Source organism: Poecilia reticulata, linkage group LG23 (assembly GCF_000633615.1).
Source record: "Poecilia reticulata strain Guanapo linkage group LG23, Guppy_female_1.0+MT, whole genome shotgun sequence".
Classification (NCBI taxonomy): domain Eukaryota; kingdom Metazoa; phylum Chordata; class Actinopteri; order Cyprinodontiformes; family Poeciliidae; genus Poecilia; species Poecilia reticulata.
Window position 1 is genome coordinate 13,642,754 of NC_024353.1, and position 15,958 is coordinate 13,658,711.

The 15,958-nt window shown below is 39.5% G+C and overlaps 1 protein-coding gene across 1 annotated transcript in view; it reads left to right on the plus strand.

Moving 5' to 3' along the window:
* Positions 1 to 15,958, plus strand: part of recql (RecQ helicase-like) — a 29,404-nt gene that overhangs the window by 6,193 nt on the left and 7,253 nt on the right. The window contains exons 4-14 of the mRNA XM_008401194.2: positions 1,181 to 1,399; positions 1,510 to 1,689; positions 2,565 to 2,671; positions 4,718 to 4,916; positions 9,857 to 10,023; positions 12,990 to 13,071; positions 13,190 to 13,338; positions 13,577 to 13,694; positions 15,204 to 15,342; positions 15,414 to 15,505; positions 15,599 to 15,815. Coding sequence (XP_008399416.1) covers positions 1,181 to 1,399; positions 1,510 to 1,689; positions 2,565 to 2,671; positions 4,718 to 4,916; positions 9,857 to 10,023; positions 12,990 to 13,071; positions 13,190 to 13,338; positions 13,577 to 13,694; positions 15,204 to 15,342; positions 15,414 to 15,505; positions 15,599 to 15,815 — 1,669 coding nt within the window. The remainder of the gene's footprint in view (positions 1 to 1,180; positions 1,400 to 1,509; positions 1,690 to 2,564; positions 2,672 to 4,717; positions 4,917 to 9,856; positions 10,024 to 12,989; positions 13,072 to 13,189; positions 13,339 to 13,576; positions 13,695 to 15,203; positions 15,343 to 15,413; positions 15,506 to 15,598; positions 15,816 to 15,958) is intronic.

Sequence of the window (15,958 nt, forward strand, 5' to 3'; positions counted from 1 at the left end):
GATAAGCGGAAGAAAATGGATGGATGGATGGAACTCCCAGGTCCTGGGCATGGTGTTCACCAAAGCGTCACAGGTTGCCATTGGAATGCTTTTCCACTCCTCCATGATGACATCACAGAGCTGGCAGATATTCAAGACTTGGTGCTCTTCCATCTTCTGCTTGAGGATGTCCCAAAGATGTTCTATTGGGTTTAGGTCTGGAGACATGCTTGGCCAGTCCATCACCTTCACCCTCAGCCTAGTCAGTTGTCGTCTTAGAGGGTTGTTTGGGGTCATTATCATGCTGGAACTCTGCCCTGCCCTATTGGAGTTCATGACATGTAACTACCCAACCCCTGCTGCACTCATGCAGCCCCAAACCATGGCATTCCCACTATCATGTTGACTGTAGGCATCACACACTTATCTTTGTAATTTAACTTAAGAATTTCTAGATTTTCCCTGCAATACGAATTTAACTCTTGCTGCTGACATTTTAAGTCGAAGTGTTGTAGAGATTAGGGGAAATTATTAGTGACATTCTGAACAGATTGCAAAGAAGGGCTGTACTATATTAGGAAAACATGTGATGTGTGCCTAGGCCTCTCACAGTAAGCAATAAATGAAGTTATCACATGATAATTTGAAACTAAATGTAAATTTGCATGATTTAGCGTTTTTGTCTTTTCTCCCTTTGTACATAAAAATTGGACGACAAAAGTGTTCAGTCTGGTGCGCTGATTTCAACTAATTCTTTTTTTAAGACTTCATGAATCATTTCATTTGTTGTTTCTGTTGTTTTGTGTGTTTCTTTTCAATATTTATAATGTCTTCCAGTTCCACTGTTTAATGTTCAATAGAATTTAAAGTTTATTGATCTTTAGAATGTGTTCTTGCATTATTATGCCTTTAAAAATGGTATCAAAACAACAAAATTATTGTTTTTTTGCAATAACTTGTGAGACAATTCATTGTCCATCAAAATTTATGACAGTCCTATGTGTGACAGTATATGTGAATGTTCCAATAGCCATGTGACTTGATCAGTGGAAAAAAAACAGACCCCAGATAATAAGTAGTCCATCTAGCTGCTGGGAAAAAAATAAAATGTTATATTTCTATGTCAATCGCATGGTTTTATTGTTAAATTTGTTTCAATGAGTGCTATGAATGCATCGTAATTGTTGGTGTTTGTGTGCAGATGTGCAGGCAGAGTTGGACTTGGTGGAGGCTGAGTTGGAGCAAGTGGAGCTTCAGGTTGCAGAGCTGCTGGAGAAGCAGGCCCAGCTGACATCTCGCAAGAGCACTCTGCTGCTGCAGCTGGAGGAGGCCTGCGACGCCATTGGTTCCTCGTCCTCTACGACCTCAGTTCCCGAGTGGACGATAAGCAGGCAGGTGCTGCAGCGCTATGATGGCTCAGGTACCGGACAGTCATGGTTTCACCAGCAGCTTTTTAAACCAAGGTGCATGTCTGGATCCCATTTTGATTATGGAGTTGTGGAATAAGTCCTGGTTGACTCTTCTTGATAGATTTCCCCTGGTCCAAAGAGGTGGAACAGCATCTGAAAAGCTCCTTTGGTCTTTCTAAGTTCAGACCTTTGCAGCTCAGAGCTGTCAACCTAACCATGGCAGGCAACGATGTGTTTCTGGTCATGCCTACAGGAAGAGGAAAAAGTCTCTGCTTCCAGTTGCCTGCAGTCTGCTCCAAGGGTACACGCACGCACGCACGCACGCATGCACGCACACACACACACGCACACACACGTGCATACAATCTGCTGTCTTCTGGATCTTTCTGACTTTTAGGTTTCTTTTTTCTTTTAAGGCAAATCTGTTGCTACCTAACTGACACCCACAAAATACTTCAATCATTTGAGTTTATTTGTATTGCACCTTTCAGCAACAAGGCATTTCAAAGTGTTTTACATCACAAATACACAAAAATACGTCATGGAACACAGTCAACAATTGAAACATTACATTTTGCTAGTGTCATTGTTACACATCAGAATGTTGATTAATGTTTTATTTATGATGTTTCAAAAGCAACTCTAATCAGGTAGATTTAAGGGCACTCAGTGCTTTGTGTGTTTTGCTGTTTTCTGAAAGTTTATTCCATATTTGTGGTGTATAGAAGCTGAATGCTGCTTCTCCATGTTTGGCTCTGGTTCTGGATGCAGAGCAGACCAGAGCCAGAAGACCTGAGAGGTTCTGGAAGGTTGATACAACAGCAGCAGCAGATCTTTAATGTATTTTGGGGCTTAGCTGTTCAGTGATTTATAAACTAACAACAGTATTTTAAAGTCTGTTCTCTGATCAGGGAGCCAGTGTAGGGACTTTAAAACTGGGGTGATGTGCTCTAGCCTCCTGGTTTTGGTGAGAACACGAACAGCATGGAACTCAATGGGTTGGTGAGGACACCAATGTCCAAGTGACAGTTAAGGGGTTACTTACTGTACATTATTATTAATTCATAATAACAATAATGATGAAGTTAAACACACCCTGTTGTTTACGTCACTAGGGATCTTCTTTTTTCATTCACCTGTATGGCTAAGAATGGCTGGTTGGTCATTATTTTGCAGGTTTCACATTGGTTATCACACCACTTGTGTCTCTGATGGAGGACCAGATCATGCACCTGAAGTCTGTTGGTATTCCTGCAGTCATGCTGAATGCATCGAGCAGTAAGGTAACTACTGGTAGTCATATCTCAATCACTGGTTCTGTCACTGGAGCATCGTTGGTCATCACATGAGCCTTTACTTTTTTTGTACGATAATTGGCCAAACTGTTGGTGTAGAGTCTCAGTCAATCCAGAGCACTCCACTAATCTTGTGCCCCTGATCCACCTTGCATCACAGTCATACACTGCTCAAAAAAATAAAGGGAACACTTAAACAACACAATATAACTCCAAGTAAATCAAACTTCTGTGAAATCAAACTGTCCACTTAGGAAGCAACACTGATTGACAATCAATTTCCCCTGCTGTTGAGCAAATGGAATAGACAATAGATGGAAATTATTGGCAATTAGCAAGACACACTCAATAAAGGAGTGGTTCTGCAGGTGGGGACCACAGACCACTTCTCAGTACCTATGCTGTCTGGCTGATGTTTTGGTCAGTTTTGAATGTTGGTGGTGCTTTCACACTCGTGGTAGCATGAGACGGACTCTACAACTCACACAAGTGGCTCAGGTAGTGCAGCTCATCCAGGATGGCACATCAATGCGAGCTGTGGCAAGAAGGTTTGCTGTGTCTGTCAGHGTAGTGTCCAGAGGCTGGAGGCGCTACCAGGAGACAGGTCAGTACACCAGGAGACATGGAGGAGGCCGTAGGAGGGCAACAACCCAGCAGCAGGACCGCTACCTCTGCCTTTGTGCAAGAAAGAACAGGAGGAGCACTGCCAGAGCCCTGCAGAATGACCTCCAGCAGGCCACAAATGTGCATGTGTCTGCACAAACGGTTAGAAACCGACCTGGGTTCCTCCTAATGCAGGACAATGCTAGACCTCATGTGGCTGGAGTGTGTCAGCAGTTCCTGCAAGATGAAGGCATTGAAGCTATGGACTGGCCCGCCCGTTCCCCAGACCTGAATCCGATTGAGCACATCTGGGACATCATGTCTCGCTCCATCCACCAAAGTCACGTTGCACCACAGACTGTCCAGGAGTTGGCGGATGCTTTAGTCCAGGTCTGGCAGGAGATCCCTCAGGAGACCATCCGATCCGCCACCTCATCAGGAGCATGCCCAGGCGTTGTAGGGAGGTCATACAGGCATGTGGAGGCCACACACAATACTGAGCCTCATTTTGACTTGTTTTAAGGACATTACATTAAAGTTGGATCAGCCTGTAGTGTGTTTTTTCACTTTAATTTTGTGTGTGGCTCCAAATCCAGGCCTCCATTGGTTAATAAATTTGATTTCCATTGATGATTTTTGTGTGATTTTGTTGTCAGCACATTCAGTTTTGTACAGACAAAGTATTCAATGAGAATATTTCATTCATTCAGAYCTAGGATGTGTTATTTGAGTGTTCCCTTTATTTTTTGAGCAGTGTAGATCCATAACCAACTGTAAGGGGTGATATGAGATTGCAGAATGTGTGTGATGTAGTAATCTAATGCAACGTTATTGAAAAAGACTGCTTGAATGCAGTGTTTTGGTAGGAGATTACATTAGAGGTAACATGCATTCACAATATGCATGCATTTCCATACCTGATTTATGTCTTTTGTGCCCGAGATGCTTAAGCTGTCAGGCACTCTCACAGAGTGAGTCAGTATACAGAGTTTGCAGATGCCAGACTTCTGCATCTGACAAAAATGTATATAAAAGTTTAGTTTTTATTATTACAAGAAGGATGGAAAACTCTGGACTCATTTGTTCATGAATTTGTCTGATGTTATGTGCATGGTTAATAGTTTGCCTAAATGTTAAGAGGGCACCTGGACTGTTTGTCTCTCTCTTTTTTTTGAGGTTTCACTTCTCAGGCTTCTTCAGATCTAATGATGGATTATGAATATCAAACTAATAATTTGCATGCAACCTGTTAATTTATAGGAAAAATGTAAATTCTCATCTTTATTAAACAGAAGGCTTCACAACAGAATTAACTACAGTATGAGACACACATACTTTGTTGACCTCAAAAATGGAATTCACACGCAAAATAAAACTACAGTAAATTCAGGCAGATTCTTCATATTTTAAATGGCTTTTCTTTAACTGCAGGAGCATTCCAAGCTCATCATGGCTGGAATGACAGATGTGAAAGTCCCCTTCAAGATGGTGTATGTAACTCCAGAGAAGGTTGCTAAGAGCAAGCTGCTGATGTCTCGCCTGGAGAAAGCCTATAAGGCCAAGCTGCTGAGTCGTATAGTTGTGGATGAGGTGCACTGCTGCAGCCAGTGGGGACACGACTTCAGACCAGGTGATTATTGTTTTTGTTAGCCAACTATTAAAGTATTATTATTTTGTTATATTGTTTTCGGTGAAGCTATTTCACATAATGAATGAATATAATGTCTCATTACATTTAGGACTGAAACGACTAATCAAATATTGAAATAATCGCAAACCAACTTACTAGTCAATTAATTATTAACTGGAGTATACAGATCCAAAAAAGGCCATTGGCTTATAAAAAACATATTCCGAGCAATAATTAAGCGAAAAGTCTACAGAAATATATACATTTTTCATCTAAGACAGTGTTTCTGTCTTACACCTTAAACTTTTAAGGTGTAAAGTTTACATGTTTATAAGAGCGATTTTTTCGGGCCTATATCCAGGTCTTTTTATTTATTCTCCATATTAGATGTTGTCTCAACAAACCTATGGCACTTCAGCAATATTATTTTACCTCTCATCTGGAAATAGTGTTTGTTTATTCTTGCCATACAATCCTATGTATTAATTATTGCTCGAAAGGTCTTGCCATACCAGTTTATTCCTCTGTATTTACTTTAGTTTCTTAGTTTATTCTTGCATTTTCTTCTTCATTCATTTCCATTTAGTTTTCTTTGATTAGTATTGTCCTCTCTTGGTTTATTGCTATGTCCACTTTAGTTTCTTTCCTGTTGCTAGATTTATTTTATTGTTTATTGACGCTCACCATCAGTAATCTTCGCTCATCACCTGCTGCGCCGAATAATCGTCATGTGTTTCACATCATATATTGATTTTTCACTGTTCAGCATCGGATTTTCTGTTTTTATGCCATAATTCACATCTAGTTCGTCGCTCCGTTTTATGTCCCGTTTCTCCTGTTTCAGAGTTTTGCGCAATGTGCGTGTCGTTTTTTTTTTTTTTTTCTTTTTTAACCCCCTATGGTGTGCAGAGGTCGGGAAGCATATCAACGGGGAAAAGGCAGACTGACATAAACCTTTCAAAACAACGGAAACAATTTCGGTATTCTGATTATTGAAATTTAAAAGTGCTGTGGTACCGTTGTTCTATCGCACCCGTTTCATACCGGACCACTTACAGCACCGGTGTTAACGCTATAAAACGCTCTCTATCGTTTTATAGGAGGGATTTCTTTATTTAAATGGGTTTATTTTTCAGAGGGATACAAAGTGAGGGTATTGTGATTTTAGTAATTACATGTTTATAAGAGCGATTTTCTGTTCTCCTTCCATGGAAGCATGCAGTTTCAAACGTAAATAAAACACTTTTTAATATAATTTGCTACTTTGACATGATCACATAACTGCCAAAACATATGTACATAAATACATATGTTACACAATACAATTTTACCGAGTTGCTCAAAGTCTAAACTGGTATTGTTGTGCATATAAGGTGTAAAGTTTATCTTCAACCAAACGCCCCCCAAAGGAATCTCAGCGCCCCCCTTTTGTAAACATATGTGCATATGTAAAACATATGTACATAAATACCAGACAAAGTGAATCACAGCAACGTCATCAGCCGGTGTAACCTTGAACTGATGCGGTGAAGCTACCAGTAGCAGGAGCGGAGCGGTGCCTAAAGCTAACAAACACTGAATAGAAGAAGAAGAGCTGCCATCAATACAGTTGCAGCCAAGCATGTTTTAATGTTACACAATACAATTTTACAGCAGTTTAGACTTTGAGTTCCTCAAAGTCTAAACTGGTAATGTTGTGCATATAAGGTTAAAGTTTACCTTCAACCAAACGCCCCCCAAAGGAATCCCAGCACCCCCCTTTTGTAAAAATCTTCTGCCAGGGCCCCCTACCGTCCTCTGAACGTCCCCTGGGGGGCGGTACTGCCCATGTTGAGAACCGCTAATCTAAGATAAAACAACCTTACCAGTAAATTTTAGCCAAAATTCCACAATTGACAGTTTTAGCTTCACCTGGTTCAGAAATACTAAAGGAATGCATTGTTATTGTAATTTAGGTAATGTAATATTTATTCTCTTATTTTAAAATGAATTTAAGTATTTATTTGTTTATGTATTTTGATTTATTTATAATATTGTGTAGTAAAGGCTTAAATGAATCTATGGAATGAACCATTTTTAAAATCTGATTAATCATCAGAATAGATTAATTGGATAGATTAATCAATTACTAAAATAATCGCTAGTTCCAGCGTTAGTTAGGTAGTAAAAGCTATATGTCAAGAAGAAGACTGTTTGGAAGTGGTCAAAGGAAGCTGAAGAAGTCCTACAGGGTTGTTTTGAAGGAACTGATTGGAGTGCTCTTTGCACATGGAGATATCAGTCCATGGCTGAGTGTGTGACTGTGATGGAGACCAGGGGTTCCATCCCATGTTGATTATTGATATTATGTTATTTATTTTCAGTTCAAATGTATTTTGTATCAGTTCTTTATTTCAGTTACTTTGACATTTGGTGAACATTCTTTTTGGGTAGGGAGACTGGCCATCTTTCCTGTTCAGAGAATGTGGGGGGGGGGGATGTCAGTTTGTTTTGATTTAGATTAGTCAATTTGAGTTAATTGAGTACTTGCCTTTCTGGGTGTGTCTCAGCAAGGTGGAGCAGAGAGGGAGACAAATGCTCCTGGAACATACCAGGTTCCATTAAGAGGGGTAACACTCTGAGGATTTATTTTGTTACCTTTACTTTTTGATTGACCTTAGAATAGTTTAGTTTTAATAATTTGCATGCATGTAAATATTTGTTGGATCGTTTATTGTTGTTAGGTTTGTGTAAATAGTGTTTGTTGTTTGTCCTTTTTTGATCACCTCTTCACCTGGTGGAAGTGGAACTTGCCTCAGGTATAAATGTAAGCTGCTTTGTTTCACAAAAGAAAAGAGGGTGTTGGTGTAACTTGGAGCTCCCGAATAAAAACACCTCAAAGACATATTGTCGCCTCACTTCCTCCTTACTAATGCAGAGCCTCCGCCGGTCAAAGTGACAGTGACTGACTACATAAACTTCTGTATGGACAGCACCATTTCCACCAGAACAGTGAGATGCTTCTCAAATAACAAACCCTGGATCACAAGTGAACTAAAGGAACTGTTGAACAAGAAAAAAGAGCCTTTAGGGAACGAGACGGGGGGTTATTGAAGAGTATACAGAAGCAGCTCAAAATCAAGATTGGACACAGCAAGGAGACGTACAGGAAGAAGTTGGAGAATAAACAGCAGAGGAACAGTATTAGACATGTGTGGTCAGGGATGAAGATTACAGGCTTCAGGCAAAAGGAGAATCAGATAGAGCAAATGAACTTGATACAGACTTCTACAGGTTCAGTTCATGAACAATCTCATCATCATCCTTTCCTGTCCCCAGCCAAACAGACATCCCACCCTCCTCTGACCCACAGGTTTCCTGTCAGACCTCAGATGTTTCATCTTCCACCTCAGTCATAGACTCTTCTGCTTCCACAAGCTTGTCTTCAACCAAATCAAGACATGCTGTTCATCCCTTTGCCTCCGCCTCCCACTTTTCTGTATCTAGAAGTCAGGTGAAGACTGAACTGGAACAAGGCTGCATGTCTAGATGGTGTCAGCTCCAGAGTCCTGAAGGTCTGCGCAGAGCAGTTCTGAGGGATTCTGCAGCACCTCTTCAGCCTTAGCTTGACCCAAGACAACATTCCGATGTTGTGGAAGACATCCTGCCTGGTTCAGGTACTGAAGAAAACTCACCCATCAGTCATTAATGAATATAGACTTGTTGCCCTGACATCCCACATAATGAAGGTCCTGGAGAGACTCTTGTTGGTCCACCTGACTAAGCAGGCAAGCTCATATCAAGACCCCTGCAGTTTGCTTATCATTGTGCAGTTGAAGTGAAGATGCCATCATACATCTGCTTCAACAAACCCACTGTCATCTGGACAAAACAAGCAGCACTAAGAGGATAATGTTCTTTGATTTCTTCAGTATTTTTAACACAGTTCAGACTGATTTGCTTTGTCATAAACTCCAAAAGACACAGGTAGAGGCCTCAACAATCACCTGGATCTATGACTATCTCACAAACAAACCACAGTTTGTGATAATGAAAGCATGTGTGTTTAACCAAGTGATCAGCAACTTAGGAGCAACACAGGGCACTGTACTGTCGCCATTCCTTTTCACTCTGTACATTTCAGACTTCCAGCAGAAGTCCAACTTCTGTCATCTACAGAAATGCTCTGAAGACTTTGCAGTTGTAGGGTGTATCAGTGATAGGGAAGTACAGAGATCTGGTGGACCGCTTTGTGTCATGGTGTGGGAACAATAATTTCGTCTTGACTGTAAACAAAAAAACAAAGGAGATAATTGTAGATTTTAGGAGGAACAGGGCCCTCTTTCCATCATGAGAGAAGAAGTCGAGGTGGTTGGGCAATATAAGTACCTCAGTGTTGGCTTTGCCAACTGACTTGGACTGGTGACGAAACATTGAAGCCCTCTATGAGCAGAGACAGAGCAGACTGTACTTCTTGAAGAAGCTAAGATCCTTCAAGGTTTGCAGCAAGATGCTGCAGATCTTCTATAAGTCTGTTGTTGAGAACGTTATCTCTTCCTCTGTCATCTGTCGGGCCAGCAGCATCAGAGCCAACCTGAGAAAGAAGGCTAGTTCTGTTCTGTGGATGACTGTGGAACCTCGGGAGATGATGATGATGATGATGCAAAAAAAGGATTCTTCATAAAACCAAGAAAATCATCAGCCACCCTGACCATCCTCTTCTTGAGACTGTCTTCAGAAAACAGAGTGTCTTCAGTCAGAGGCTTCTTCAGACTTGCTGTAACACGCTACAAGAGAGCTTTCCTGCCAGCAGCCATCAGTATCTACAATAACTCTTTTGAAGAATCTGAATTAATTGTTTGTTATAATGAATTACAACAACATTTAATTTCCCTTTGGGATCATTAAAGTATTTTTGAATTTGAATTCGAATAACTCGTATCTATTTGTTTACTTTACAGATTATAAACTCCTGGGTATCTTAAAGAGACAGTTTCCGTCTGTGCCTCTCTTTGGCCTCACAGCCACAGCAACCAGTAGTGTCCTCAAGGACTGTGAGAAGATACTGTGTGTGGAACACCCAGTCACTATCACTGCCTCTTTCAATCGAACTAATCTCTTTTATGAGGTAACCATGACGACTGTATCAGCTAACATTTTTCAACAATATGCTTTATAGATAAGTGCATGATAAACGTGTGTACACATATTACATTACAACCACAAACTTCACTATACATTTTTTGGATTGTATACAACAGATAGCTACAAGCACAAAGTGTTTTGGAAAATTTTTGGAGAAAGTTTGCAATGAACTCACAACTGTGCATTAGTGTGAAAAAATGTGACCATTTGTTGAGTTTTTTTTGTGCATGAATTTCTGTGATTGCAGAAGTACTGGAGGGGGGATTAAGGCTGACAGTGATCAATGAAGCTCTTACTTATTGTTTTTCAACTGAACATTATGATCGAAGTTCTCCAAGTTTACGTTTTATCTAGAGTTGTTTCTTTGTGTGGGGCACAATGGAACCTGACAGTCTGAATAAACGTGTAAAGACAAGTGCCAGACTGGAAGAGTTTCACCTTATGTTATGACAGTGTTTCTCAACCTTTTTTGGGCCAACGCCCCTCTAGCCTTTATCCAGGTCCCTCACTGCCCCCCACCAAAGATTTTGCAGGCTACTTTGCACTGACTATTATTTTATCATTAATATTACTATCACTATGTTTTGATTTTTATGCTTGTTTCTGTATTTATCATCAAAAATAATTTCCCAGAGAACAAAAATGCCATGGGAATAGAAATTATTTTCACAGGTGTCTACAAAAAATGCAATGAACATTCAAGTTAAAATCGGTAGGCCTAACAGCAGCCAATCAGAGTGGAAAAAATATTCTTATTTTGTGCCATTTTCTGGTTGTTAAATATTACACAAAATGAGCAGATAAAAGATGTACAGCAATGTCAGTTTAAACTTTGAACTATTTGCAAAGCGACTGAGCTCTGCAACATTAAAACATGAATAGAACTGTAACTACATTAATCATAGCTCTTCTTCTCTTCAGTGTTTGTCAGTTTCTGATGGTGCAGCGATGTGCTGCCTTCAGGAGAATGGGACATCAGAGTATCATCCATAAAACTTCACCCACATGGCATTTATTGTGAAAACCAGAGCTTTCAGTGGAAAAACAAAAGTTCCAGGTCCTTTTAATGCCATACAAATATGAGACAGAAACATGGATTATATCTTTATATAGAGCTGTCTATTCATTTATAGATTAATAGTTTTACTGGGCAGAAATTACAAAGAACAAATCTGGTTCTTAATCAAGTCCTAATGAGTCAAATTGAAAGTGTCATGGAGTCATCAGTCTCATGACATTAACACTGACATGAAAAATAATATTGAAAAAATAAATATATCAAATCTAATTAAAAACATAAATAAGTGATCAGTTCTTTACTGTTATGGTCTGTAAGATATATTTTACCTTTTATCTGGAAATAGTGTCTGTTTATTCTTGCCATACTGTATTAATACTCTGTATTAATTATTGCTCGAAAGGTCTTGCCATACCAGTTTATTCCACTCTATTTACTTTAGTTTCTTAGTTTATTCTTGCATTTTGTTCTTCATTTATTTCCATTTAGTTTCCTTTGATTAGTATTATCCTCTCTTGGTTTATTGCTATGTCCACTTTAGTTTCTTTCCTGTTGCTAGATTTATTTGATAATTTATCCGTTATAAGACGAATAATATAAGATGAATAATATTCACTCATCACCTGCTGCGCCTGATCGTCATGATGTGTTTCACATCATGTGTTGATTTTTCACTGTTCAGCGTCGGATTCTCTGTTTTTATGCCATAATTCACATCTAGTTCGTCTCTCCGTTTTATGTCCCGCTTCTTTTTCAGAGTTTTACGCAATGTGCGCATCGTTTTTTTTTTTAACCCCCTAAGGTGCAGGACTGTCGGGAAAAGTATCGATGGGGAAAAGGCAGACTGACATAAACCTTTTAAAACAACRGAAACAATTTCTGCATTCTGATTATTGAAATTTAAAAGTGCTGTGTTGTTCTATCACCCCCGTTTCATACCGGACAACTTACAGCACCGGTGTTAACGCTATAAAATGAACGCGCTCTATCGTGGTATCACTCATGGAGGGATTTCTTTATTTCTTTATTTAAATGGGTTCATTTTTCAGGGGGATACACAGTGAGGGTATCGTGATTTTAGCTACCAGTAGCAGGAGAACGGAGCTGCGCCAAGAAGCTAACAGAAGCTAACAAACACTGAATRGAAGAARARCTGCCATCGATACAGTTGCAGCCAAGCATGGTTTAATGTTACACAATACAGTTTTACCAAGTTGCTCAAAGTCTAAACTGGCACTGTTGTGCATTTAAGGTGTAAAGTTTACCTTCGACCAAACGCCCCCCAAAGGCATCCCAGCGCCCCCCTTTTGTAAAAATGTCCGCCAGCGCCCCCTGCCGTCTTCTGAACGCCCCCTGTGGGGCGGAACCGCCCACGTTGAGAACCGCTATGTTATGAGGTGAAAAAATATTAATATTAAAAAGTTAAAATGCTATGAATACTTTAGCATGGCATTATATGCACTGCTCAATTAAAATAAAATCATGGAATACATGAAAGCACTCATTTAGTATTTAAGAAGCTATCTAATTTACTTTACAAAAGTAAATCCCCACAATTTATTTACCCCTAACAATACATCATGATTGGTCTGTTTTAATTCCACACTTCCTATTGTATTCAGCCAAAAGAAGTTGATCCTTTTAAAAAGTATATAAATCCACAAAGTCAAATTTTTTGAAACAATATATTAGACAAATAGCTGAAGATTTGTCTATTTTTTCTTAACAGGATGATATTTATAAATGTCCTTTGTGTGCAGGATCAGTCAGAAAAGCCTAAATTCATTTTGACTCCTTGGGAATTCTCTTTCTCTTCTTTTGATCACAAAGACCAAATGAAACTTGTCAGTTATTGAATAAATAAATTAAGAATACATTCAATTGAGTACATCCCAGAGTGCATTCACTTTGCTTGCTTTGTTTATTCCTAGGTTCGCAATAAAGACTCTGATAGTGATGCTTTAATGAGCGACATTACCTCTCTAATTAAAGGCAAATACAAGAACCAGTCAGGTAATACACACCAATGTGCTTGCTTTGAAGCTAGAGTCATTTCTTCTGTGGTTATGTTTTCAGTTCAGATATTAACATAGAGAGCAGCCACTTTGTGACAATGATGTATGTTCCACAGGCATTGTGTATGTGTTCTCTCAGAAGGATGCTGAGATGGTGTCTTCTGAACTAAAAAAACGTGACATCTTGGCATATCCTTATCACGCCAATATGGACCCAGAAGACAAGTCGCAAGTTCACTGTAGATGGACCTCAAACAAAATCCAGGTGATAAACTTGATTGATCTTACAAAAACGCTGTAGTTTTACTAATTACATGTACATACTAATACAAGCATGTTTTATAATTTTGATATGTGTTTTGAGTGTTCCTGTTGATTGAGTGATTCAGTTTCTTTGGGATAAATTAGCTGATCTGTTTTAAATATTTTAGAGGTCCAATGACCCATATGATTGTGGGAGTCATAACAGAGCATTTTGCTGAAATATCTGTATTGGCGTTCAGGTTGTGGTTGCCACGGTGGCGTTTGGCATGGGCATTGACAAACCAGATGTCAGGTTTGTTATCCACCACACCATGAGCAAGTCCGTTGAGAACTACTACCAAGAGAGTGGGCGTGCAGGTATACATCATTATTAAGAGGTGCACTGAAAAATCAGCCTCCATTTCCTTCATCTTGAGCAATTGACCGACACTAGTATGACAAACCGATCTTATCTGTCTATGCCTGGGGTGGTGAGCCAGTTCAGCATCAAGAGCCAAATTAAGCTCATCATCACCAGAAAGAACCACATCGCAATTTCAAGATTAGTTTTGTACCAAATTGCTGAAACAGTTTTTTTTCTTATTCCCTACACCTTTAGTGGAAGGCAAGGAAGTTTTTATTTTTTACCAGTGTCTTCAGGTTTGGTTTGTGTTCTGTTGTAACTACTTTCATGTATGTTATCAAGAACAGGACAATGATTAGACTTAACTTGTTTAAGTAGAGTACAAACTTATTCGTAGATGTACAGAAAATATTTGTCTGCCAAACTGCCGAATGGCAGACACGCAGGGCGAAACATGTAGGGCAATTTACTCACATGGCTCAGATGTGTATCTATTTGAGGGTATTGTGGTGACCTCTAATGTTTGCATATTTTACACTGTACAAACAAAATAATGTTTTAAACATTATTTTGGTGTAACATCCCAAGATCATCACTGGACCCATTTAGCCCTCTTTAAAAACGTCCTGGATACACACCTGCTTGGTAGTCTTAAGAAGGCATTTAATATAATACATTTGAATATTTTGAATGTGACTAAGTTAAAACTCATTCAAAGGATAAACACAGCAGGTGTGACGCACATATAAATATCATTATTCATTTAAACTCTCAAAGGAGTCTTTGTTTCTTTCTGATTTTTCTCACTTTTGTTCTACTTTTTGTGTGGAGATATGGAGCAATTGCTCCATATCTCAAGTACATGATCCTGCTACTCTCCGCATCACTGCAGTGCTCACAGTATTGATTGCATTATTGTGATCAGAACCAGTTTGCTTTTCTTAGTGGCAGATTCTTAGTGGCACCAGAACCTGCTGCACAAACTCTGACATAATGTTTGCATAATCTTTTTTGCTGGTGGGAATGAACCATGGTCTTCTGAGCTTGGATGTGGCGTGAAGTGCACCGACTTGTAATAATGCAGCCAATAGAAATACAGAGATGTGTTGAGGAAGGCTGTTATCATGGAAGCAGATTTTATGCTTTTCCACACTTTCTTCAGGGAGTGTGAGAAATTTCAGTATAAAAGAGCTGCACAGGATGTGTCAGAATTGCTGCTCAAGAGTTGCAGGTTTGCCAGTATATCTGAAAATCGGCCACTGTCCTCTATTACTCTGCCTTGAGAGACTGACTGACCCACCCACCAGGTCACATCTGCATGTATACAGCTGACAATAGTCAATACACTGTTGTAGCTACATTTTAGAAAAAGAAAATTGGTGTCAGGCAAAAATCTTAATTAAAAGATCAGTGATCAGCTAGAAAGATCCAATTGGTACACCCTAATCCTCATACATTTAAGTTCTAATAGCAGTTTCAGTGCTCATTCATTCTTTGAAATACATGTTATTTTGAGTCCTCAGGTCGAGATGATCTTCCAGCAGACTGCATCATATATTTTGGCTTTGCTGATATCTTCAGGATCAGCACCATGGTGGTTATGGAGAATGCCGGCTACCAGAAGCTGCTGCAAATGGTTGCCTACTGCCAGAATGTTGACAGGTAACAAGCTACATGATTAATCTCTGGTTCACCCTATGGTTAGAGGTTATCTGATTTTTGGCTGTGTGAAGGTGTCGTCGCTCTCTCATGGCTGTCCACTTTGATGAGGTGTGGGACAATGAAAGATGTAACCAAATGTGTGATACATGCCGCCATAAAAAAGGTTTGTATGTATAGCATACTTACACCTTGAATTTAGAAAGATTTTCAATATAAGTGTGTGTAGAGTATAAGCATCAGCTTTATACCCCTTCAGGCTACACTAGTATGGACATTACACAGCATGCAAGACAAGTGGTGCTAATTATAGAGCAAGCAGAGTCCATGAATAAAAAAGTGACCCCACTAAAGATGGTGGAGACATGGATGGGGAGGGGCCCAGCCAAGCTCAGGAAGATGATCCAGACCACTGCTCTGTCTCGGCTGCAGGCTGAAGCTGTGATCGTCTCTTTGCTTCTTCAGGGATACCTCAGGTGACTAATCCTGTGTCTGTGTTTAAGTTTGGTTACAAGGGCTAGTGAAATTTCCTTTTGCTTATTCTGACTGAACTGATTTGTGAAGGAGAGTAGGTCTGAAATCTTGCAGTTATAAAACTGAAAAATTTCATAACTGCATA